This window comes from Seriola dumerili, unplaced genomic scaffold (genome assembly GCF_002260705.1).
Source record: "Seriola dumerili isolate Sdu_G_001 unplaced genomic scaffold, Sdu_1.0 BDQW01004273.1, whole genome shotgun sequence".
Classification (NCBI taxonomy): Eukaryota; Metazoa; Chordata; class Actinopteri; order Carangiformes; family Carangidae; genus Seriola; species Seriola dumerili.
In genome coordinates this window covers 204,455-230,443 of record NW_019178528.1, presented here as the reverse complement: position 1 = coordinate 230,443, position 25,989 = coordinate 204,455, and the positions used below count along the sequence as shown (strand labels likewise).

The 25,989-nt window shown below is 40.5% G+C and overlaps 4 protein-coding genes across 4 annotated transcripts in view; 2 read left to right on the top strand and 2 right to left on the bottom strand.

Annotated features, from left to right (window-relative positions):
• LOC111239741 (extracellular calcium-sensing receptor-like) overlaps window positions 1–4,116 on the bottom strand; it is a 7,825-nt gene extending 3,709 nt beyond the window's left edge. Inside the window, exons 1-5 of the mRNA XM_022769647.1 lie at window positions 3,977–4,116; window positions 3,409–3,703; window positions 3,159–3,245; window positions 2,740–3,009; window positions 2,196–2,399 (exon numbers count right to left, since the gene is read on the bottom strand). Coding sequence (XP_022625368.1) covers window positions 2,196–2,399; window positions 2,740–3,009; window positions 3,159–3,245; window positions 3,409–3,675 — 828 coding nt within the window. The 5' untranslated portion in view covers window positions 3,676–3,703; window positions 3,977–4,116. The remainder of the gene's footprint in view (window positions 1–2,195; window positions 2,400–2,739; window positions 3,010–3,158; window positions 3,246–3,408; window positions 3,704–3,976) is intronic.
• A 2,834-nt stretch (window positions 4,117–6,950) lies between these two features.
• LOC111239740 (extracellular calcium-sensing receptor-like) lies at window positions 6,951–11,067 on the top strand. The gene is made up of 8 exons (XM_022769646.1): window positions 6,951–7,072; window positions 7,553–7,847; window positions 7,937–8,226; window positions 8,439–8,734; window positions 9,339–9,544; window positions 9,658–9,879; window positions 9,961–10,084; window positions 10,169–11,067. The coding sequence occupies exons 1-8, from the start codon at window positions 6,966–6,968 to the stop codon at window positions 11,065–11,067; spliced, it is 2,439 nt and encodes an 812-aa protein (XP_022625367.1). The 5' UTR covers window positions 6,951–6,965.
• Window positions 11,068–12,191: 1,124 nt separating this feature from the next.
• LOC111239782 (extracellular calcium-sensing receptor-like) lies at window positions 12,192–17,065 on the bottom strand. The gene is made up of 9 exons (XM_022769688.1): window positions 16,926–17,065; window positions 16,358–16,652; window positions 16,108–16,194; window positions 15,689–15,958; window positions 15,142–15,345; window positions 14,777–15,052; window positions 13,654–13,878; window positions 13,326–13,449; window positions 12,192–13,102 (listed from the first exon to the last, which is right to left on the bottom strand). Exons 2-9 carry the CDS (start codon window positions 16,622–16,624, stop codon window positions 12,192–12,194), a joined length of 2,364 nt encoding a protein of 787 aa, XP_022625409.1. The 5' UTR covers window positions 16,625–16,652; window positions 16,926–17,065.
• Window positions 17,066–21,186: 4,121 nt separating this feature from the next.
• LOC111239781 (extracellular calcium-sensing receptor-like) lies at window positions 21,187–25,394 on the top strand. The gene is made up of 8 exons (XM_022769687.1): window positions 21,187–21,308; window positions 21,866–22,160; window positions 22,268–22,557; window positions 22,770–23,095; window positions 23,428–23,633; window positions 23,985–24,206; window positions 24,288–24,411; window positions 24,496–25,394. The coding sequence occupies exons 1-8, from the start codon at window positions 21,202–21,204 to the stop codon at window positions 25,392–25,394; spliced, it is 2,469 nt and encodes an 822-aa protein (XP_022625408.1). The 5' UTR covers window positions 21,187–21,201.
• The last annotated feature ends 595 nt before the right edge of the window (window positions 25,395–25,989 follow it).

Genomic DNA, 25,989 nt, shown 5'->3' with positions numbered 1-25,989 from the left:
GCATCCTTGGAACACAGTGGTCATGCTGGGGGTTGGACCAGAAATCCTCTGGACAAATTGCGCACTCCATGGGAGGTCTTGACAAAAAAGAGGGACAATGTTGAAATGTCAATTAATTATTTATTTCATTTTGCTATTTTTCCTATTTGGAATGGAAAATTTTTCTATGCGCCTTCAGTCCTTTTCCTTGCCAGAATTACATCCTCCCTTACTATTAGGGAGTAACAGTTTCACCTGCAACACACAATGGAATCCTGCCAGTTGCTTTTTTTTTCTACCAAAACAGTGAGGGGCTTTTATTTATAAACACCAACCTGTTTCATTGTCTGATCTTTCCCTCAGAACATGGGATGCAGTCAAAACAGCACACAGGTTGCCCTTCTTTCTGGCCATCGAAGTACTGGTGGGCAGCTCTCACTGCAAATTGACTCTGGGTGGCTATAGGGATGTGATGTACTTATATATATACAACTGTTAAATTTTTTTGTCAATGTAATGTTATCGAACCAGTACTTCAGTATCGGTCAATAAAACAAGTTCAGGTATCAGGATTGTGAAGGAAAAAATGAAAGTGAAACAATTTCTCATGTTCTACAGTATTCAATGTTATCATTAGGCATAAAACAGTAAAAATCAATAAGCAAGAGTAATACCTGTTTAGATTCAAAGTTCCAGAAAATTCTGTCCTCATGAAGTGTGAGTTCTTCACCTTTGGGCGACTCTTTAACTTCACCCACATTCTGAATCTTTGCTGTGCCATCTGGGAGCCACAGCCAGTTCATGACGTCATATATGCAAGGCATCGCCATTTTGCATCAAATGACACTTGATCCCCAAATGGTGTGGTGAATTTACTCTATCCAAATAATACACCAGCTTCAAGTCGGTGAGAGAAAACAACACAAAGAAGAATGTTAACAAATAATGCAAATGACTCCATCCAAATATGTATCTGATCAGGTGTAGCTATCAATCATTTATATTTGTTTTAATGCTGGAATTGTCACGTTTAAAGTGTAACTTTGCTCCAGGCTAAGAGCAGTTATTTTCAAATCAACACTAATGTCCCAGTGTCGGAGTCCAAACTGTACTTCACAGCAGCCCAATCACAAGCATAAATACTAGAGAGTATTAAATTACCTCTCCAAGAGATACAATAATTGCTTGATTACCATAGATTTATATGAAACTGTCACTCATCTCATGCGGAATCGATTTGAAAAAAAAAATATTTTCCTTTTAGAGGAATGCTATTTGCGTGTCATAGTAAAAATATTGTTTTTATATTCTTATATAGATGTGAATGCCAGAATGATGAAATTTTATAGGTCAACCTGGAAGTTACAGCTCAACATTTTCAATTGCTTTTGGATTATTGCGAAAAATATATCTCTGTGGTTGTCAAACGTTTATGATACGGCTAATTTGTCACAAAATTGATACCGACTTCTATTCGAGTTTTGAAAACAAATACAAATACCAGAAGTAAAAATGATAATGTTGGAATGTGAGGCTATAAACAAACTATCACCCATGGTTGCCATGACTTAACCACCTAAGCTTCCAAGTTGCAATGATTTGAGTGTGCTTTGGCCTCTTCTATCTTCTTTCCTCCTAAAAGTTAGGTAATTATGCAAGAGCATGAGTATAACAAAACAGACTGTAAAAACACAATTGAGCCAGATCATTTGCTTAACTGCTAACTTATTTCTGGGTATTCTAGGCTCAAATGCGGCAGCAACTCTTTTCTAATATCTAGGTGTAGCAGCTGTTTTTCTAAATAACAGTAGCGTGTCTAATATGATATCCCCTGCATGCGCTCCAGTCTTTGTAAATCGCTACCAGCTGTGGCCCGACTGAAAGGCCCTCGCCTGGCTTTCAACAGTGCAGCATGTCATCACAGGGCGTACGGCCAGAGCATACACAGACCTTGTAAATGGTTGGTATCTCCGGCCTGAGATGAGAAACCATCAAACAGCTCACTATCCACTTTATTGTAGATTCTCCTGTCCAGCTGCATAATGTCCTGGCTCCTCCAGCTTTCCACCAATCTACTGGAGGTGGAGAAAATCTACACTGAAATATATCTTCCCAAAACTGATTTACCTGAAATGTAAAAAAAAATATTCAGTGTTAACAAAAAAATGCATATAACTGCAGCAATAACAGGTCAGATTGTAAGATTAAACTCTCACAATGCTATTTCCATAGTTGTTGTGGTGTTGGTCGGGGTGTATTCTTAAGAGGAAGTCCTTGTATCCTGCTATTTCTCCCCGACGGATGGCAATGCCCAGTGTTCCACCCAGGTACGGCATGAAGTCAGGCGTCTGGAGCACATCAACTGATGTCCAGGCTTCACTGGCCAGCCACTGCAGGCCTGTCACATTCTGCCTCACCACCTATATATTGTATTATAAAATAAATATTTTCTCAGACATCTAAGGCACAAATATCGTAGTTTTTTTGACATATGAACCCAGTTGTGTACAATTATGCCATGATAACATATGAAAAGCTTTCCTTCATTTGTCTTTTCCTACAGCAGGAGGAAGAAAAAGGCATAACTGTTATGTTAATTATCCTTTATGTTTCATGCTTCAGCTGCTATAATCTAACTCTGAGAACAAATGTTGACACAAAAAAATATGTCAATAATTTATATAATGCCATATTTTGTGAGCTAGACAGCCTATAACAGGGAACATAGATTCATAAATGACATGGTATTTTGAAACCCACCTCCTCCACTAGTTGATAAATGTGGATTTCATGTGCAAACACCATGACCACACGAGCTGTTGATTTCTTCATCACATCCACAATTCTCCTAAGTTCAGCTGGGTCATTGCCCCAAGGCAAAATCTCTGTGTAGGCGAGACAACCTCCACCTGAATTAGTCAAGTCAGACTGGAAGGATCGGGCAACATGTACTCCATAATCGTCATCACTGATCAGCAGACCTACCCAAGTCCAGCCAAAGCGTTTTAGAATCTGAATCATAGCACGCACCTAAGTGAATAGAAAACATGGTTTCAGTCATTGTAAGATTCACAGCAGAATCAGAAATCATTCAGAATTGTGATTTCAGTCTATAAGTTTCATTATTGATGCACAAAGCACATACTGTATTTCCTCATACCCCAAACTTATAGTTTCACCTGAAAAGCATCACTTGGAATTGTTCTAAAGAAGGATGGAAACCGTTGCCGATCACTCAGGCAGGAACATGTGGCAAAATGACTCACCTGAAAAGAGACGTACAGTACAGTGTGAGCACAGGTTGTGTACAGTATCTCATGTAAGTTGTTTGACCCATTTGAAATATTACACACTTTTTAAAAGTTATCAACACATTTGAAATAGATTTGTATACAGTCCATTAAACGCACAGAAGAAATTTAAACTCACCATAGGCAATCTGAATAAGCCTAACACATTGGAGGTGGCAATAGAAAATGTTGAGTAGGAATCACCCACAATCCCCACAACTGGAGGGGTCCCTAAACAGTTCTCCTGAAGCAGAAACTGCTCCTCTTGACCACTGGCCAGCACCAAAGCAGCACGAAATCCGATAAAAAGTGCACCACAGTTGTCATACAGACTGTATCCCAGAGTTATATTTGGTAGCAGGTTGGAGTTTCTGTTGATCTCATCAACAGCAAAGACCATCATCATGGCCTGTCTGAATCCTTGAGTGTCAAAGCTAAAACACATAATGTTACTATTAACGATTAAAAATGAGCACAAATTACAACAGATTTACCCAAATCACCACATTATCAAAACATTCTGTATTAATATGTGTTACTTTTTAGAGCTGCATTTTAACATGTGGAAATATCTCAATATCTGATTAAGATGTATATAACAATACTTCAAAGACATCTCAGCACAACTCTTACATGTTATTTCTTAATAGCTTGAAGACTCTGATAAGACAAGAAAAATCTTTTTCCTGTATGTATGTAAGACTTACCCTGTGCAGGTGGGTTGACGTGGTTCTGAAGTGAATGTCCACTCACTGAAGACGGAGGTGTAATGGACCTCAAACAACCCACCCAGAATAACATCCCCGGCCCTGTGCAACCCATTGAGATGAAACTCTCTCCGTAATTTACAAGAGGAGGAAAGAGAGGAAGACACTGGGAAGAAAAAAGAAGAAGAGAACAAAACCACAATCATGGAGACACAGAAGAGTAAGTATATGTCAAAAAATGCCCCCATAACTGCCTCCTCCTCCCTTCACCCCGGTTTCTTAATCTTCATGCACTGTTACTTATTTTTATATGCAGACCTATGTCATCCTCTTTGCATCCTTATTGTTTAATCTTTCATACCACCCATCAGGGCATGGCTAGTACCCATCAGGGCACGACCAGTAGTGTGGGCAGGACATAATTGACAGAATATCATGTCAGTAGAGGTGCAGTGTCAAGATTACATAATTACATACACTCACCGACCACTTTATTAGGTACACCTCGATAACCGGGTTGGACCCCCTTTTGCCTTCAGAACTGCCTTAATTCTTTGTGGCATAGATTCAACAAGGTGCTGGAAACATTCCTCAGAGGTTTTGGTCCATATTGACACGATAGCATCATGCAGTTGCTGCAGATTTGTCGGCTGCACATCCATGATGCAAATCTCCCGTTCCACCACATCCCAAAGGTGCTCTATTGGATTGAGAACTGGTGACTGTGGAGGCCATTTGATTACAGTGAACTCATTGTCATGTTCAAGAAACCAGTTTGAGATGATTTGAGCTTTGTGATATGGTGTGTTATCCTGCTGGAAATAGCCATCAGAAGATGGGTACACATAAAGGGATGGAAATGGTAAGCAACAATACTCAGGTAGGCTGTGGTGCTTAAACGATGCTCAGTTGGTACTAAGGGGCCCAAAGTGTGCCAAGAAAATATCCCCCACCATTGCACCACCACCACCAGCCTGAACCGTTGATACAAGGCAGGATGGATCCATGCTTTCATGATGTTTATGCCAAATTCTGACCCTACCATCCGAATGTCGCAGCAGAAATCAAGACTCATCAGACCAGGCAAACTTTTTCCAATCTTCTATTGTCCAATTTTGGTGAGTCTCAGTTTGCGGTTCTTAGCTGACAGGAGAGGCACTTGGTGTGGTCTCCTGCCTACAGAGATGCTCTTCTGCATACCTCGGTTGTAACCATTGGTTAATTGAGTTACTGTTGCCTTTCTATCAGCTCTAACCCGTCTGGCCATTCTCCTCTGACCTCTGGCATCAACAAGGCTTTTTCAACCAGAAAACTGCGCCTCACTGGATATTTTCTCTTTTTCGGACTATTCTCTGTTACGCTAGAGATGTCACGACATATTTTATGTTGTTCAATAAAACATGAAAATGTGTGTTGTGTTAACCAGAGACCTTAATTCAGGCATCTAACCAAAATCTTATTCAAAAAATCGATTTCAGGATCAGGCAATGCAGAAATGCTAACTTATTCCTGGGTTTAATGACTCATTCCTGCAGCACCTTTAACTATGGCTGCTAGAGGGCTTTGGCACTTGGATGAAAACATATGTCGTTTTGGGGCCCTTTCTTAAACAAATGAAGCTGTCTTTCTTCTTGGGAGTGCAGGAGCTTCTGTTCAAAGGGTTTTTTTGTGCAATTTCTGGGAACAACCCCTCTGACTTATTTATAACCTCGAACAAACAGCCGGGAAGCCAGTAAGGGATCTTTACTGTGACAGCTGCCCCTGTTGATTCCTTCCACTACACTTAAAATGTTTTAGAAAATACAAATTTTTTTGGTTTTTTTGGTTTCTTACTACTTTATGCTACGTGGATACTGCACATAATATTATTATATCCATTAAAACTAACCACAGGACCATAAATCATCTCCAAGCATATCTAAATCACTGTCATACATTCTCTGAGTTTGACTATAATGTCCTCTAGGTGGTAGTAGCAGAGTGAGCCTTTACACAAGTATCTGTCTTCCAGTTTTTTCTTTTAACTGTTGTAGATGTGCAGTACAGGGGAGGCACCTTATATTTGGTACATTTGATACATTGCAGTAAAGCAGCAAAGCATCAAACTTGATGTGTTGCTTTGTTAACTGCTTACAAAAAAATACGCAAAAAGTATTTTGTGAACACAAATCAAAGGATAGTGATATAAAATAGTGAATCACCAACTTTTCAAAAAACCAGAATGTTGGCCTGTGAAGACGTCCTGACTTAGCTTGTCAGGGTCAGCTCTGCTTTCTTGGCTTTACATTAGACTTTTCTATCCTTCATTTAAATTGTATGACTTACGTCATGTCATGGTTTAGGTTAGCATCCTACAGAATTCACTATTGTACACTAAAAAACAATTATATATCAACAAAGTATTCTCAACTGTTATTATTATAAATTTTTACCAGAAACTATTTTTGCCAATATTATAGTGGAGCAATAAATCGTGTGATTTATTTAAAACTGAATTGAACTTTACAAATAAAGTACCAAAATTACAATATAAGATAAAACCAAGCAAAAAGACATAAGGGCAGGACAAAGTTATGGAGATATGTGGTGTTTAAAATGGTAACTTTACAATAGTAGAAAAAAAAACACTGGGGCACTTAGTAGAGGTTAAACACACATCACTGGATAAGGGGCATCCTCTCTCTGATGTACAGTGAGATGATGCACAGTAGGAGGGAAGCTTTTGTCTGAAAATCTATATTAACCTGTGAAAACACACTTGTGTCCACATGCAGACACTTCGGGGATGGAGATCTCAGCTCTCTTTATTGGCCTGATGTTGGCTCTGAGTTTCTTGGAGCTGAACTCAACTCTTGCATTGAATCTTTCTTGGACAGGTCTGAAACAAAGGGCTGGGCTTACAGAGGCGAAGTCTGGTGCTGGGGTCAGTGCTGAGGCTTCATCTGTGAAATGTAAGCTGCAGGGTGCTGCTCGTCTACCTGCATTCTCAATGGATGGAGACTACATTATTGGGGGTGTTTTCTCCATACACAACTACATGCACACAGTGAAGCATAACTACACCACCATGCCTGAGCCACTAAGGTGCACAGGGAGGTTAGTGAGAAGAGGAAGTTGGGGATAAAAGGATGTTTGACTGTGTGGGGAAAGAAATGCCTTAATTTCTATGATGTGCTTACAAAAGTTGTTGCAAGGCTTTTATTGTTGTTAAGTTTTAGAATTGAAAACGTTGAATTTTTCCCCAAATCAGTATTTGCACCACTAAATTACAGGTATTAACCAATAGTAGAGTGTGGCCAAAAAGATCAATCTTTGTGTCTTAACTGAAAACACAGGTGTGTAACTGATTTATATTGATTTAACAAACTTTAACTATTGTTACTCCCTACATTAAAACCGTATGAATACTTAAAGGCCTATCTGTCTTTTGAAATATGCTCATTGTGTGCAGCAGCGCAGAATCAGTTATTGTCCCTAAGTATGAAGTGCAGTTATTAATTGCGTGTGTATAGTAAAAATTGTGAATTGTCCTCATTATATGTGAATTCCAACAGTGACATGAGTGTCTGTGTGCAGGATCGACTCACGTGAATTGCGCTTCTCACGCGCAATGGTTTTTGCCATCGAGGAGATTAACAAAAGCAGTAAGCTGCTGCCGAGCATCAGGCTCGGATATCAGATCCATGATTCGTGCGCATCAGTGCCCATGACTGTGCGTGTGGCATTCCAGCTTTCAAATGGCCTGGACTCAGTGTTTTACACCGGCGACCACTGCACGCGATCGGGTATAATGATGGCTATCATTGGTGAGTCTGGGTCCACGCCATCCATCAGCATGTCGCGCGTCATCGGCTCATTTAACATCCCTCAAGTAAATATTTTATATTTCTGGTAAAATGTGTGTTTTATAATAGGCAACTGAATGACATTTAAATGAATGACACTTTCATTTTTCTTCAGGTGAGCCACTACGCCACTTGTGCATGCTTATCCAATAAGGAGCAGTATCCGAGTTTCTTCAGAACAATCCCCAGTGACCAGTTCCAGGCTGATGCGCTGGCCAAACTGGTCAAACACTTCGGCTGGACTTGGATTGGTGCTGTCCGCTCGGATTCGGACTATGGCAATAATGGCATGGCGTCTTTCCTGGATGCAGCGCAAAAAGAGGGGATCTGTGTGGAATACTCAGAATCTTTCTATCGGACCCACCCACGTAGCAAGATCCAGAGAGTGGCTGATGTTATCCGCAGGTTTCTGCATCACTGATTGTGCTTGTGTTCCTTGTGTTAACTCTGACTTTCTGCACACAGAATAACAAAACTATTCCACCAAACATGAAATTAGAAGATCAGAAGATTATTTTTATTATGTTAGAAACACACCAAACACAGTTTATGATGTTAGTTTTTTGTTAATAATCTTGAAGCATATTTCAGAACGTTTTGTGTGTCTGTCTCTCTAGGTCAACAGCTATGGTTGTTGTGGCATTTGCAGCCTCTGGAGACATGAAGATCTTGTTGGAGGAGCTGTCAAGGGAACCTTCCCCACCTCGCCAGTGGATAGGCACTGAGTCATGGGTAACTGACCCAGACTTGTTGAGATTCACCTTCTGTGCTGGAGCCATCGGATTTGGCATTCAGCAATCAGTCATCCCAGGTCTGAGAGACTTCCTGCTGGATCTGTCCCCAACCAAAGTGGCTGCATCCCCGGTGCTGACTGAGTTCTGGGAGGATGCATTCAACTGCAGGCTGGGCAAAAGTGAGAAAGTTGTGTTGATTTTTAACATAGGTGATACCCACAGTTGGTTCCTTGTGGTTGGGTTGTGTTCTTTTGTTGGTTGTGATTGTGGAGCTTTGTGTGTTAAAAAAGTCCACAGATGCTTCAAGAACAAAGCTCTGATTTTTATCAGAAGTGAAATCTCTTGTGAAGTGCAGTCCTGAGGCCCATCTCTACGCTGTAGTGATTTAAAGATCAATTATTCATCATCATTATATTTCCCAGCATATATCAGTTACAATAAATGTAGGTTAAATTACTTCTACCACATTAAAACAGGTAAAGTCAGTTCATGTTTAAAGGAAAAGTTGTGAACATCTTTCATAAATGTGACTGATGATTGATTTGTGTTAACATGAGCTGGTATACATTAAGATAAATGAAAACAATGACAAAGGAACTATTCGAAAGAAAATATTGTAGATACAGGCATGACAGGCATCAACAGCGCTTTCTAATATAATGTAAGATAAGCCTGTTTTTACCAACAAACACATAAGAGAAACACAAACACATGAGATGTAATAACATTGTAATATTATAGTCAGGGCTAAAAAAAACACCTGCGTCTTCACTTTGTTTTTAGGTGCAGCCACAGAGGAGAGTGTGTGTGATGGAACTGAAGACATACAAACACTCAAGAGCCCATACACTGACACATCTCAGCTCCGAATCACTAACATGGTGTACAAGGCTGTTTATGCAATAGCACATGCCATTCATAATTCAGCATGCCAGAAAACAAACTCTACAACTCAGTGTGACAAACACACCAGAGTAGAGTCCAAACAGGTCAGTCGATATACTGCAATACTTTATTTTGAGCTATGATGTACTGTAAAGATGAAAAATTAATTTTATTTTGTATCATTTCCTTTCTCTGTCTTATTTTATTTTATCCTCAGGTTTTTACTGAGCTGAAGAAAGTAAATTTTTCCCAAAATGGTTATGATGTGTCATTTGATGCCAACGGGGATCCTGTGGCCACATATGAACTGGTCAACTGGCAAAAAAGTAAGATTGGCAGCATTGAGTTTGTGACAGTAGGGCACTACGATGCATCACTGCCAGTGGGCCAGGAATTCCGTATCAACAGAAACCTCACCTGGGTGGAGGGTAGCACACAAGTGAGGAGCAATAACATAACATCTAACAGCTGTGTAGCAATAATCCATATCTGTGTGAGTCTGTCTGTGTCTATGTGACAGGTGCCTGTGTCAGTGTGTACTGACAGCTGTCCTCCAGGAACCCGAAAAGTGCTGCAGAAAGGAAAACCCATCTGCTGTTATGATTGTATACCATGTCCTGAGGGAGAGATTAGCAATGCCACAGGTAAAATAGGTTGATGTTTTCTGATGCATATCTACAACCTCAAATATATGACTGCTAAAATTCATTTTTGATTTATTTTTTCAGATTCCCCTGATTGTTTCCCTTGCCCCAAGGAGTTCTGGCCTAATGCAGAGAGAAACAAATGTTTCCCCAAGCCTGTAGAGTTTCTTTCCTTCGATGAGGTCCTGGGAATCATCCTGGCTGCTTTCTCAGTTGGTGGTGCCTGTCTCGCCATGATAACAGCGGCTGTGTTCTTTCGTCACAGGATGTCCCCGATTGTCAGGGCCAACAACTCTGAGCTGAGTTTCCTGCTGCTCTTCTCATTGACTCTATGTTTCTTATGTTCATTAACTTTCATGGGAGCACCCTCTGAGTGGTCCTGCATGCTGCGCCACACAGCGTTTGGCATCACCTTCGTCCTCTGCATCTCTTGTGTTCTTGGGAAAACTATAGTGGTGTTAATGGCCTTCAAAGCCACACTTCCTGGTAATAATGTCATGAAATGGTTTGGTCCTCCACAGCAAAGAATGACCGTAGTGTCCTTCACGTTTATACAAGTTTTAATATGTATTATTTGGTTAGTTCTTAGTCCCCCTTTTCCAATGAAAAACCTAACGGTATACAAAGAGAAAATCATCCTGGAGTGTGCATTAGGCTCAGCTATTGGGTTCTGGGCTGTACTCGGGTACATAGGCCTACTGGCTGTCTTTTGCTTCGTGTTAGCTGTCCTAGCTCGGAAACTACCTGATAATTTTAATGAAGCCAAGTTCATCACCTTCAGCATGTTGATATTCTGTGCAGTCTGGATCACCTTTATCCCAGCATATGTCAGCTCTCCTGGGAAATTTACTGTGGCTGTGGAAATTTTCGCCATTCTGGCTTCAAGTTTTGGACTAATTTTGTGCATATTTGCTCCCAAGTGTTTCATCATATTGTTTCAACCAGAGAAGAACACCAAGAAACATTTAATGAACAAAAATTAGTCTGTGCACATTTAACACAGTTCTAAAGTTCTTCACCAAGTTTATTTGAATATTTACATTTTTTGGTTTTTAAAAACTTTAATGTAATTATGTGAATGTCTTTTTGTAATGATTTTGTTTCATTTAATATTAAATAAAGTCAAATTTATTGTAAAAACATGAGTTCTGTCTCAACATTTGAAAAAAAAACAAAAAAAAAGTGCATGGTATGTGCATGCTATCATATTAAAGAGATCATTTTAAAACACCAGCGGCAAAATATTTGTATAATTTCATTCTTTAGTAAGATGTACTGTCACATTTTTCAGTTACAATTCATGTAAAAACCTTTACAGTGTGTACATGAAAACAGTAGACAACAGTCTTGACAGGAAAAATAAATGAGTATTGAAAAAAAACAGCAGAAACAAAAAAAAAAGCTTAACAGTTCTAGTAAACAGATGAGTTATGAGTTATATTAAAATACTCTTGAACTAGCTATTCATGGCACAGAGAGAGCATTAATGCATCCTCAGGATCTGTACCTGCAGCCACATGAAAAGGATATAAATGTTAGTGAGTGTTACATGGGTGTGGATTGGTGTTTTTCATCAATTCAAGCCGTCTGGCCTGTGGTTATTTTCCCATTGTTTTTAGAAATGCTTAAAGGTCAGATACCTCTTAGGAAACCCTGGGAGGGAAACTTGGTCAGGCCTACTCCCATGGGGCCTGGTCAGGGTCATTTAAAGGAGCTATTTGTAAGTTTTGCTACTCCTATATGGCCAGTGTTAGAATTAACAGCTGTTCACTTGCCAGTTTAGAAGAAACGCTGCGAGTTCAGCATTGAACTTCAGTTTGTTGCTTGCAAGCGGTGGACACGACCCTCTTGTTTTTCTTCTATTCCTACCACTTCTTTTTTTCTACTGAAGTTAGCATGCTCATCAGCCTGGTCGGATTGTCTTGTCACTTTCCGATACCAAGTCACTGTGGTCTGTAAGACTGGTCTTACTGTAAGACTGGTAAGTTAGCATATAGCTGTTAATGCTAACATTGACTATGTAGCAATAGCAAAACTTACAAATAGCTCATTTAAGTGTTGCTAGGTGACAGGTAAAAGATGGGTGAAGCATTGAGGTGATGCTTTATCACTTTGTAGTTCCTCGACCCATAATAGCTTTCTTTGTGTTCCTCTCTGGTCTCAGGAGGATTATGTAACATTTGGGTCCAAACAGCGCCACCAAGAGGCCAAAACTGGAGGCCAGGATGGCAAATACCTCCACTGCATCTGCATATTTGCCTGGGGAATTGACATAAGCAGGGACAAAGGCCACCCACACAGCACAGAAGATCAGCATGCTGAAAGTGATGAATTTGGCCTCATTGAAGTTGTCTGGAAGATTCCTTGCCAGGAAAGCTAACAGGAAGCTAAGGATAGCCAGGAAGCCAATGTAGCCCAGTAACACTGCAAAACCAATTGTGGACCCAACTACACACTCATAAACTATCTTGTCATTGTGGTATTGGGTGTTTTTATGAGGTGCTGGTGAGGCAGAGACAAGCCAGGCAGTACAGATTGCTGCCTGAATAGAAGTAAGAACCAGAACTGTCCCTCTCTGCTGCACAGCACCAAACCACTTCAGACTGGCTCCACCTCCTGGCTTAGAGGCCTTGAACACAGCCAGAACCACCATGGTTTTCACCAGGATGCATGAAACACAAAGCACAAAGCTGATGCCAAATGCTGCATGTCTCAGCTGGCATGTCCACAGTCTGGGTCGTCCAATGAACAGCAGTGAGCACAGGAAACATAGTTTAAGTGACACCAACAGCAGGAAACTGAGTTCCGAATTGTTGGCACGCACCATGGGTGTGCTGCGATGATAGATGAAGATGCCCAGGATGACAGCACAGATAAATGTGCCCAGCAATGAGGTGGCTGTCAAGCAGATTCCCAGAGGCTCATGGTAGGAGAGGAACTCTGTTTTCTTGGGGACACAGTAGTCACGCTGGGGGTTGGACCAGAAATCCACTGGACAACTTGTGCACTCCATGGAGTCTGACAAAAAGAGGGAAAATGTGAAATGTCAATAATATTTATTTTATTTGCTATTTTTCCTATTTGGAATGGACAATTTTCTATGCTCTTCAGTCCTTTTCCTTGCCAGATTACATCCTCCCCTACTATTAGGGGATACAGTTTCACCTGCAACACACATGGAATCCTGCCAGTTGCTTTTTTTTTCTACCAAACAGTGAGGGGCCTTTATTTATACACCAACCTGTTTCATTGCTGATCTTTCCCTCAGAACATGGGATGCAGTCAAAACAGCACACAGGTTGCCCCTTCTTTCTGGCCATCCGAGTACCTGGTGGGCAGCTCTCACTGCAAATTGACCTGGGTGGCTATAGGGATTGATTATATATATACAACTGTTAAATTTTTTTTGTCAATGTAATGTTATCGAACCAGTACTCAGTATCGGTCAATAAACAAGTTCAGGTATCAGGATTGTGAAGGAAAAAATGAAAGTGAAACATCTCTCATGTTCTACAGTATTCAATGTTATCATTAGGCATAAAACAGTAAAATCAATAAGCAGGAGTAACCTGTTTAGATTCAAAGTTCCAGAAAATTCTGTCCTCATGAAGTGTGAGTTCTTCACCTTTGGGCAACTCTTTAACTTCACCCACATTCTGAATCTTTGCTGTGCCATCTGGGAGCCACAGCCAGTTCATGACGTCATATATTGGCAAGGCATCGCCATTTGCATCAAATGACACTTGATCCCCAACTGGTGTGGTGAAGTTTACTCTATCCAAATAATACACCAGCTTCAAGTGGGTGAGAGAAAACAACACAAGAAGAATGTTAACACAGAATGTAAATGACTCCATCCAAATATGTATCTGATCAGGTGTAGCTATCAATCATTTTATTTGTTTTATGCTGGAATTGTCACGTTTAAAGTGTAACTTTGCTCCAGGCTAAGAGCAGTTAGTTTCAAATCAACACTAATGTCCCAGTGTCCTGGAGTCCAAACTGTACTTCACAGCAGCCACATCACAAGATAAATCACTGAGAGTTTAAATTACCTCTCCAAAATACAATAAATTGCTTGATTACCATAGATTTATTATGACTGTCACTCATCCTCATGGGAATCTGATTTGAAAAAAATATTTTCCTTTTATGAGGATTGCTATTTGGTGTCATAGTAAAATATTGTTTTTAATTCTTATATAGAGTGATGCAGGAATGATGAATTTTATAGGTCAACCTGGAAGTTACAGCTCAACACTTTCAATTGGCTTTTGGATTATTGCAGAAAATAATCTCTGTGGTTGTCAAACGTTTATGATACGCTAATTTCACAAATGGATACCACTTCTATGATTTTTGAAGTACAATACCAGAAGTAAAAATGATATGTTGAATGTGAGGCTATAAACAAACTACACCATGGTTGCATGACTTAACCACCACTAAGCTTCCAAGTTGCAATTTGATTTAGTGTGCTTGCCTCTTCTTCTTCTTTCCTCCTAGAAAGTTAGTAATATGCAAGAGCATGAGTATAAACAAAACAAGACTGTAAAGACCATTGAGCAGATCATTGCTAACTGCTAACTTATTTCTGGGTTTTAGGGCTCAATGCGGCAGCACTCTTTTCTATATCTAGGTGTAGCAGCTGTTTTTCTAAATGAACAGGTAGCGTGTAAATTGATATCTCACCTGCCATGGCTCCAGTCTTTGTAAACTCGTACAGCTGTGGCCACTGAAAGGCCCTCGCCCTGGCTCACAGTGCAGCATGTCATCAAGGGCGTACGCCAGAGCATACACAGCCTTGTAAATGTTGTACTCCGGCCTGAGATTAGAAACATCAAACAGCTCACTATCCACTTTATGTAGATCTTCCTGTCCAGTGCATAATGCTCCTCCAGCTTCCACCCAATCTACTGGAGGTGGAGAAAATCTACACTGAAATATATCTTCCCAAAACTGATTTACCTGAAATGTAAAAAAAAATATTCAATGTTAACAAAAAAATGCATATTACTGCTGCAATTACAGGTCAGATTGTAAGATTAAACTCTCACAATGCTATTTCCATAGTTGTTGTGGTGTTGGTCGGGGTGTATTCTTAAGAGGAAGTCCTTGTATCCTGCTATTTCTCCCCGACGGATGGCAATGCCCAGTGTTCCACCCAGGTACGGCATGAAGTCAGGCGTCTGGAGCACATCAACTGATGTCCAGGCTTCACTGGCCAGCCACTGCAGGCCTGTCACATTCTGCCTCACCACCTATATATTGTATTATAAAATAAATATTTTCTCAGACATCTAAGGCACAAATATAGTTGTTTTTTTTACATATGAACCCAGTTGTGTACAATTATGCCATGATAACATATGAAAAGCTTTCCTTCATTTGTCTTTTCCTACAGCAGGAGGAAGAAAAAGGCATAACTGTTATGTTAATTATCCTTTATGTTTCATGCTTCAGCTGCTATAATCTAACTCTGAGAACAAATGTTGACACAAAAAAATATGCTGTCAATAATTTATATAATGCCATCTTTTGTGAGCTAGACAGCCTATAACAGGGAACATAGATTCATAAATGACATGGTATTTTGAAACCCACCTCCTCCACTAGTTGATAAATGTGGATTTCATGTGCAAACACCATGACCACACGAGCTGTTGATTTCTTCATCACATCCACAATTCTCCTAAGTTCAGCTGGGTCATTGCCCCAAGGCAAAATCTCTGTGTAGGCGAGACAACCTCCACCTGAATTAGTCAAGTCAGACTGGAAGGATCGGGCAACATGTACTCCATAATCGTCATCACTGATCAGCAGACCTACCCAAGTCCAGCCAAAGCGTTTTAGAATCTGAATCATAGCACGCACCTAAGTGAATAGAAAACATGGTTTCAGTCATTGTAAGATTCACAGCAGAATCAGAAATCATTCAGAATTGTGATTTCAGTCTATAAGTTTCATTATTGATGCACAAAGCACATACTGTATTTCCTCATACCCCAAACTTATAGTTTCACCTGAAAAGCATCACTTGGAATTGTTCTAAAGAAGGATGGAAACCGTTGCCGATCACTCAGGCAGGAACATGTGGCAAAATGACTCACCTGAAAAGAGACGTACAGTACAGTGTGAGCACAGGTTGTGTACAGTATCTCATGTAAGTTGTTTGACCCATTTGAAATATTACACGCTTTTTAAAAGTTGTCAACACATTTGAAATAGATTTGTATACAGTCCATTAAACGCACAGAAGAAATTTAAGCTCACCATAGGCAATCTGAATAAACCTAACACATTGGAGGTGGCAATAGAAAATGTTGAGTAGGAATCACCCACAATCCCCACAACTGGAGGGGTCCCTAAACAGTTCTCCTGAAGCAGAAACTGCTCCTCTTGACCACTGGCCAGCACCAAAGCAGCACGAAATCCGATAAAAAGTGCACCACAGTTGTCATACAGACTGTATCCCAGAGTTATATTTGGTAGCAGGTTGGAGTTTCTGTTGATCTCATCAACAGCAAAGACCATCATCATGGCCTGTCTGAATCCTTGAGTGTCAAAGCTAAAACACATAATGTTACTATTAACGATTAAAAATGAGCACAAATTACAACAGATTTACCCAAATCACCACATTATCAAAACATTCTGTATTAATATGTGTTACTTTTTAGAGCTGCATTTTAACATGTGGAAATATCTCAATATCTGATTAAGATGTATATAACAATACTTCAAAGACATCTCAGCACAACTCTTACATGTTATTTCTTAATAGCTTGAAGACTCTGATAAGACAAGAAAAATCTTTTTCCTGTATGTATGTAAGACTTACCCTGTGCAGGTGGGTTGACGTGGTTCTGAAGTGAATGTCCACTCACTGAAGACGGAGGTGTAATGGACCTCAAACAACCCACCCAGAATAACATCCCCGGCCCTGTGCAACCCATTGAGATGAAACTCTCTCCGTAATTTACAAGAGGAGGAAAGAGAGGAAGACACTGGGAAGAAAAAAGAAGAAGAGAACAAAACCACGATCATGGAGACACAGAAGAGTAAGTATATGTCAAAAAATGCCCCCATAACTGCCTCCTCCTCCCTTCACCCCGGTTTCTTAATCTTCATGCACTGTTACTTATTTTTATATGCAGACCTATGTCATCCTCTTTGCATCCTTATTGTTTAATCTTTCATACCACCCATCAGGGCATGGCTAGTACCCATCAGGGCACGACCAGTAGTGTGGGCAGGACATAATTGACAGAATATCATGTCAGTAGAGGTGCAGTGTCAAGATTACATAATTACATACACTCACCGACCACTTTATTAGGTACACCTCGATAACCGGGTTGGACCCCCTTTTGCCTTCAGAACTGCCTTAATTCTTTGTGGCATAGATTCAACAAGGTGCTGGAAACATTCCTCAGAGGTTTTGGTCCATATTGACACGATAGCATCATGCAGTTGCTGCAGATTTGTCGGCTGCACATCCATGATGCAAATCTCCCGTTCCACCACATCCCAAAGGTGCTCTATTGGATTGAGAACTGGTGACTGTGGAGGCCATTTGATTACAGTGAACTCATTGTCATGTTCAAGAAACCAGTTTGAGATGATTTGAGCTTTGTGATATGGTGTGTTATCCTGCTGGAAATAGCCATCAGAAGATGGGTACACATAAAGGGATGGAAATGGTAAGCAACAATACTCAGGTAGGCTGTGGTGCTTAAACGATGCTCAGTTGGTACTAAGGGGCCCAAAGTGTGCCAAGAAAATATCCCCCACCATTGCACCACCACCACCAGCCTGAACCGTTGATACAAGGCAGGATGGATCCATGCTTTCATGATGTTTATGCCAAATTCTGACCCTACCATCCGAATGTCGCAGCAGAAATCAAGACTCATCAGACCAGGCAAACTTTTTCCAATCTTCTATTGTCCAATTTTGGTGAGTCTCAGTTTGCGGTTCTTAGCTGACAGGAGAGGCACCCAATAGTAAAAAAAAAAACACTGGGGCATTTAGTGGAGGTTAAACACACATCACTGGATAAGGAGCATCCTATTTCTGATGTATAGTGAGACGATGCACAGCAGGAGGGAAGCTTTTGTCTGAAAATCTAGATTAACCTGTGAAAACACACTTGTGTCCATATGCAGACATTTCGGGGATGGAGATCTCAGCTCTCTTTACTGGCCTGATTTTGGAGATTAACAACAGCAGTAAGCTGCTGCCGAGCATCAGGCTGTCACATTTTCAACTGATCTACAGCAAGTGCAAAATATGAGAATTACAGTTTAACTTTTTACTTTGCAACAAGGAAAATATGTAATTCATTTTACTGATGTAAATCAATAACATCAGATTTGTAGAAATCAATTATTATACTTTGATGAGTTGTGATGGGGGACTGAAGGACTGGCACTCAAGGACTACTAAAGAGATAATTTTGAAACACCAACAGCAAAATATTTGTGTCATCTCATTTTTAGCAGGATTAACTTTTCACATTTTTCAGTGTAAACTGATGTAAAAACTTATGAGTATTATACGGGTTTGGATTGGTGTTCAATTGGTGAGCAATTCAAGCTCTCTGGCCAGTGATAATTCCCCCATTAGTTTTAGAGATGCTTTAAGGTCAGACACTCTTTAGGAAACCTAGGAACTTAGAAGGAAATTCGTTGGTCAGGCTGACTCCTATGCAGTCTGGTTGACGTCATTTAAATGTTTGAATGAGTTGCTAGTTGGCAGGTGAAGAAGGGGGCCTTGGTGTGCTGATCCCAGGTTACAAACTTTTGCTCTAGGATTGTTGAGTGTCACCCTCTTTCTGGAGAGGGCCAGGGTTAATGAAGCTGTGCCAATTAGATATGGCAGGGTTCAACTCAAAAGCTCTTGCTCTAAAACCACCCCCCTGGATAAGGGCGGCACTCCCTCCTATGACAGAGTTGCCCACGGTGAAAGATGCTGGCCAACTGTGTGGATATACTCACACACTCCTGGCAGTGTACCGCTGTGTTGAAGTTGTTCCTGAGAACTAGAGGAACTTGTCTGTGTGACTGAAGTCACTGAGAGTAAGTCTCTGACTTTGGTCCTAGTGCTACCTGAGGCTTCAGTAGTTCTACTGGGGTAACTTAATTCAGTGCCCACAGGGGCAAGGATGGAGAAACCTTGAGGGGAGTGGCTGGGCGTAACAGCATGCCTGATCTGAGTTGCAGTGGTATGTTGATGTGAAGGAGTTTTTATCTCCCTGTGCTCTTCTATTATTTTGTAGACCTCACTATCAGATGATAAAGTACAGATCATAAAGACATCATAGCTTAGCTAATATGCAAATTCACATTGCAGGTACCAAAATAAAATCTTGATCCAGCACTAGCCACATGGTTAATCCAGGCTCAAAGCTGTTACCATGTTAGTCATATTGTTGCTTTTCCTTTAAATGTTCTCTGTAGATGTACATTATATCTGGGTGACTCCTTGCATTTGGAAATTTGGTAGACAGCAGCAATGCTAGTTACCCACTAAAATGTGGTGTGTTGCTTAACAAAACTACATACAAATATAATTTTTGACAGGGTGGCAAATACACTGACAAAAAACTGCACAAAATACATTTCATGAATTTCAAGTCAAAGGATTGTAACAGACTCAGCTGTAGCACACAATTCTCAGGATTCAGTTCTAAATATACACAACAGGCAATGACAGACAGACAGGCAGGAACCAATTGCACAAAATGGCACAGGCAAAAACTCAATGTTTCTCCACGGGGAAACAGCAGTATATAGAAACTCACTTTCAAAGCACTGCAGCAGTACAATGACCAAAAAGCCAGACAGAAACCAAAAAATGCAGGGCGAAGTCTCAAGGTCAGGTTCAGAAGGCTAGGTCTTTTACTGGGGGACAGGCAATGAAGGAAAGGCAAAGACAGGCTGCATCTGAAACAGGAGATCCAAAGTCTTGCATGGGAAACAGCAAAGAACAATCTGGCAGTGAGTGTGTGGAAAACTGGAGACTAAATAGTGGCAGAGTCAATGGCAATCAGGTGTGTGTGCAGGTAAGTAGCAGGTGTGTGTGATTGTCCTGATTGCAGTGGAGCAGAGTGGAGCGGGGGCGTGGCAGAGTCAATAAATGAACTGAACCAGGAAGTGCAGGCTGTGACAATGATACTGAAAGAAAATGTTGGATCACCAACTTTTCAAATAAACAGAAAATATGGCCTTTCAAGATATTTCTGACTAAGCTTGTTAGAGTCAGCTCTTGGTTGTCTTCACATTGGGGTTTTCTATCATCCATTTAAACTATATCACTTTGTCACTGTTTAGGTTTACATTCAACAGACAGTTCATTACAGTGTTTTTTTAAAATTCTGATATACGCTACAGAGTGTCAGGCTACATATTTAATGCTTACACTGAGGTTCACACTAGTAGAATGCAATCTGAAACTCCAGTTATTTGCAGTCACATTATAAAGCAGGTGTACTTTAAAGGGGAACTCACAGGGTAGTTTCAGTATAGTATCATTATCGTTTATCTTATCTTATTTTTTTTAAGGTATAGTGGAGCAATGAATCGTGTGATTTATTTAAAACTAAATTGAACAAACCTAAACACCCATTAGGTGTGCATTTTAAGGTTGTAATATAAGATAAATCCAAGGAAAAAAAAGACATGAGCGTAGGACAAAATTATGGAGATATGTGGTGTTTAAAATGGTAACTTTACAATAGTAGAAAAAAAAACACTGGGGCACTTAGTGGAGGTTAAACACACATCACTGGATAAGGGGCATCCTCTGTCTGATGTACAGTGAGATGACGCACAGTAGGAGGGAAGCTTTTGTCTGAAAATCTATATTAACCTGTGAAAACACACTTGTGTCCACATGCAGACACTTCGGGGATGGAGATCTCAGCTCTCTTTATTGGCCTGATGTTGGCTCTGAGTTTCTTGGAGCTGAACTCAACTCTTGCATTGAATCTTTCTTGGACAGGTCTGAAACAAAGGGCTGGGCTTACAGAGGCGAAGTCTGGTGCTGGGGTCAGTGCTGAGGCTTCATCTGTGAAATGTAAGCTGCAGGGTGCTGCTCGTCTACCTGCATTCTCAATGGATGGAGACTACGTTATTGGGGGTGTTTTCTCCATACACAACTACATGCACACAGTGAAGCATAACTACACCACCATGCCTGAGCCACTAAGGTGCACAGGGAGGTTAGTGAGAAGAGGAAGTTGGGGATAAAAGGATGTTTGACTGTGTGGGGAAAGAAATGTCTTAATCTCTATGATGTGCTTACAAAGTTGTTGCAAGGCTTTTGTGTTGTATTGAAAACTTAAAAAAAAAAATATTAGGGCCAAATCAGTATTTGCATCATATATTATATCCACAAAAGTAGTACTGTTGTTGCTGCGTGTTCCTCTTAACTGAAAACATAAATGTGTTTAACAACTGATTTACTGACTGTTTTAACAAATTAAGAGTTTACTTGACTTTAGTGCATCTTTCTGTGCATCACAATTCCTGTGAATTTTGGACTCTCTCTCTCTCTTTCTCTCCCTATAAATATATACATATATATCTATATATATTAGTGGTGGTCAGGCAACTCTTGGGTATACTGTCTAGGCCTATTTGTTTCACAGATGCAATGCAGCATCAGTTATTGCCCATAAGTATGAAGTGCTGTTATTAACTGCATGTTTACTTTAAAAATTGTGAATTGTCCTCATCATATGTGAATTCCAACAGTGACATGAGTGTCTGTGTGCAGGATCGACTCGCGTGAATTGCGCTTCTCACGCGCAATGGTGTTCGCTATCCAGGAGATCAACAACAGCAGTAAGCTGCTGCCGGGCATCACTCTCGGTTATCAGATCCATGATTCGTGCGGCTCGGTGCCCATGGCTGTGCGTGTGGCATTCCAGCTTTCAAATGGCCTCGAGCCAGTGTTTTACACCGGAAACAACTGTTCGCAATCTGGTATGGTGATGGGTATCGTTGGGGAGTCTGGGTCCACGCCATCCATCAGCATGTCGCGCGTCATCGGCTCCTTTAACATTCCTCAAGTAAATATTTTATATTTCTTGTAAACTGTGTTTTTGCAATTACTCATCTTATTTTCCTTTATTAGTGATTATATTGTACCGCTGAACACTATTTCATGTTGCTTCAGGTGAGTCATTTCGCCACTTGTGCATGCTTATCCAATAAGGAGCAGTATCCGAGTTTCTTCAGAACAATCCCCAGTGACCAGTTCCAGGCTGATGCGCTGGCCAAACTGGTCAAACACTTCGGCTGGACTTGGATTGGTGCTGTCCGCTCGGATTCGGACTATGGCAATAATGGCATGGCGTCTTTCCTGGATGCAGCGCAAAAAGAGGGGATCTGTGTGGAATACTCAGAATCTTTCTATCGGACCCACCCACGTAGCAAGATCCAGAGAGTGGCTGATGTTATCCGCAGGTTTCTGCATCACTGATTGTGCTTGTGTTCCTTGTGTTAATTCTGACTTTCTGCACACAGAATAACAAAACTATTCCACCAAACATGAAATTAGAAGATCAGAAGATTATTTTTATTATGTTAGAAACACACCAAACACAGTTTATGATGTTAGTTTTTTGTTAATAATCTTGAAGCATATTTCAGAACGTTTTGTGTGTCTGTCTCTCTAGGTCAACAGCTATGGTTGTTGTGGCATTTGCAGCCTCTGGAGACATGAAGATCTTGTTGGAGGAGCTGTCAAGGGAACCTTCCCCACCTCGCCAGTGGATAGGCACTGAGTCATGGGTAACAAACCCAGACATGCTGAGGTTCACCTTCTGTGCTGGAGCCATCGGATTTAGTATTCAGCAATCAGTCATCCCAGGTCTGAGAGACTTCCTGCTGGATCTGCCCGACACTAAAGTGGCTGCATCCCCGGTGCTGACTGAGTTTTGGGAGGATGCATTCAACTGCAGGCTGGGCAAAAGTGAGAAAGTTGTGTTGATTTTTGACATAGGTGATACCCACAGTTGGTTCCTTGTGGTTGGGTTGTGTTCTTTTGTTGGTTGTGATTGTGGAGCTTTGTGTGTTAAAAAAGTCCACAGATGCTTCAAGAACAAAGCTCTGATTTTTATGAAAAGGGAAATCTTTTGTGAGGTGGAGTCCTGAGGCCCATCTCTACGCTGTAGTGGTTTAAAGATCAAAATGCATAATTCTTCACACGTATCAGTTACAATATATGTAGGTCCAACAAACTATAAGTGAAACAGAAACACATGAGATGGAATAATAATGCAATATCATTGTCAAGGCAAAAAAAAAACACCTGCCTCTTTCCTTTGTTTTTAGGTGCAGCCACAGAGGAGAGTGTGTGTGATGGAACTGAAGACATACAAACACTCAAGAGCCCATACACTGACACATCTCAGCTCCGAATCACTAACATGGTGTACAAGGCTGTTTATGCAATAGCACATGCCATTCATAATTCAGCATGCCAGAAAACAAACTCTACAACTCAGTGTGACAAACACACCAGAGTAGAGTCCAAACAGGTACAGAACAGCACTTGTGTAGTGCTTTTCTCAGCTTGTCAACCAATCAAAGCGCTTTACACTCCAAGCCACATTCACACATTCACTCATACATTCATACAGCGTTTTTTTCTATTACAAACTGCTGATACATTCAGGGTTCAGTATCTTGCCCATAAACACTTGGACATGTCAACTGGAGGAGATGAGAATCAAACTGCCGACCTTCCGATAAGTAGACGATATGCTCGGCCTCCTAAGCAGCAGGCACAATACATTTTTAGTTACAGTTTACCTTTTATAAGATGAAAAATGTATTTTATATTACATCATTTCCATTTTCTTCTTCACTGTCTTACTTTATCCTCACAGGTTCTGACTCAGCTGAAGAAAGTAAATTTTTCCCAAAATGGTTATGATGTGTCATTTGATGCCAACGGGGATCCTGTGGCCACATATGAACTGGTCAACTGGCAAAAAAGTAAGATTGGCAGCATTGAGTTTGTGACAGTAGGGCACTACGATGCATCACTGCCAGTGGGCCAGGAATTCCGTATCAACAGAAACCTCACCTGGGTGGAGGGTAGCACACAAGTGAGGAGCAATAACATAACATCTAACAGCTGTGTAGCAATAATTCATATCTGTGTGAGTCTGTCTGTGTCTATGTGACAGGTGCCTGTGTCAGTGTGTACTGACAGCTGTCCTCCAGGAACCCGAAAAGTGCTGCAGAAAGGAAAACCCATCTGCTGTTATGATTGTATACCATGTCCTGAGGGAGAGATTAGCAATGCCACAGGTAAAATAGGTTGATGTTTTCTGATGCATATCTACAACCTCAAATATATGACTGCTAAAATTCATTTTTGATTTATTTTTTCAGATTCCCCTGATTGTTTCCCTTGCCCCAAAGAGTTCTGGCCTAATGCAGAGAGAAACAAATGTTTCCCCAAGCCTGTAGAGTTTCTTTCCTTCGATGAGGTCCTGGGAATCATCCTGGCTGCTTTCTCAGTTGGTGGTGCCTGTCTCGCCATGATAACAGCGGCTGTGTTCTTTCGTCACAGGATGTCCCCGATTGTCAGGGCCAACAACTCTGAGCTGAGTTTCCTGCTGCTCTTCTCATTGACTCTATGTTTCTTATGTTCATTAACTTTCATGGGAGCACCCTCTGAGTGGTCCTGCATGCTGCGCCACACAGCGTTTGGCATCACCTTCGTCCTCTGCATCTCTTGTGTTCTTGGGAAAACTATAGTGGTGTTAATGGCCTTCAAAGCCACACTTCCTGGTAATAATGTCATGAAATGGTTTGGTCCTCCACAGCAAAGAATGACCGTAGTGTCCTTCACTTTTATACAAGTTTTAATATGCACTATTTGGTTGCTTCTTAGTCCCCCTTTTCCAATGGAAAACTTAACGGTATACAAAGAGAAAATCATCCTGGAGTGTGCATTAGGCTCAGCTATTGGGTTCTGGGCTGTACTCGGGTACATAGGCCTACTGGCTGTCTTTTGCTTCGTGTTAGCTGTCCTAGCTCGGAAACTACCTGATAATTTTAATGAAGCCAAGTTCATCACCTTCAGCATGTTGATATTCTGTGCAGTCTGGATCACCTTTATCCCAGCATATGTCAGCTCTCCTGGGAAATTTACTGTGGCTGTGGAAATTTTCGCCATTCTGGCTTCAAGTTTTGGACTAATTTTGTGCATATTTGCTCCCAAGTGTTTCATCATATTGTTTCAACCAGAGAAGAACACCAAGAAACATTTAATGAACAAAAATTAGTCTGTGCACATTTAACACAGTTCTAAAGTTCTTCACCAAGTTTATTTGAATATTTACATTTTTTGTTTTTAAAAACTTTAATGTAATTATGTGAATGTCTTTTTGTAATGATTTTGTTTCATTTAATATTAAATAAAGTCAAATTTATTGTAAAAACATGAGTTCTGTCTCAACATTTGAAAAAAAAACAAAAAAAAAGTGCATGGTATGTGCATGCTATCATATTAAAGAGATCATTTTAAAACACCAGCGGCAAAATATTTGTATAATTTCATTTTTTAGTAAAATTTTTCAGTATGTACTGTCACATTTTTCAGTTACAATTCATGTAAAAACCTTTACAGTACATACATGAAAACAGTAGACAATAGTCTTGACAGGAAAGATAAATGGGTATTGAAAAAAAACAGAAAAAAAAAAAAAAAAAGCTTAACAGTTCTAGTAAACAGATGAGTTATGAGTTATATTAAAATACTCTTGAACTAGCTATTCATGGCACAGAGAGAGCATTAATGCATCCTCAGGATCTGTACCTGCAGCCACATGAGAAGGATATAAATGTTAGTGAGTGTTACATGGGTGTGGATTGGTGTTT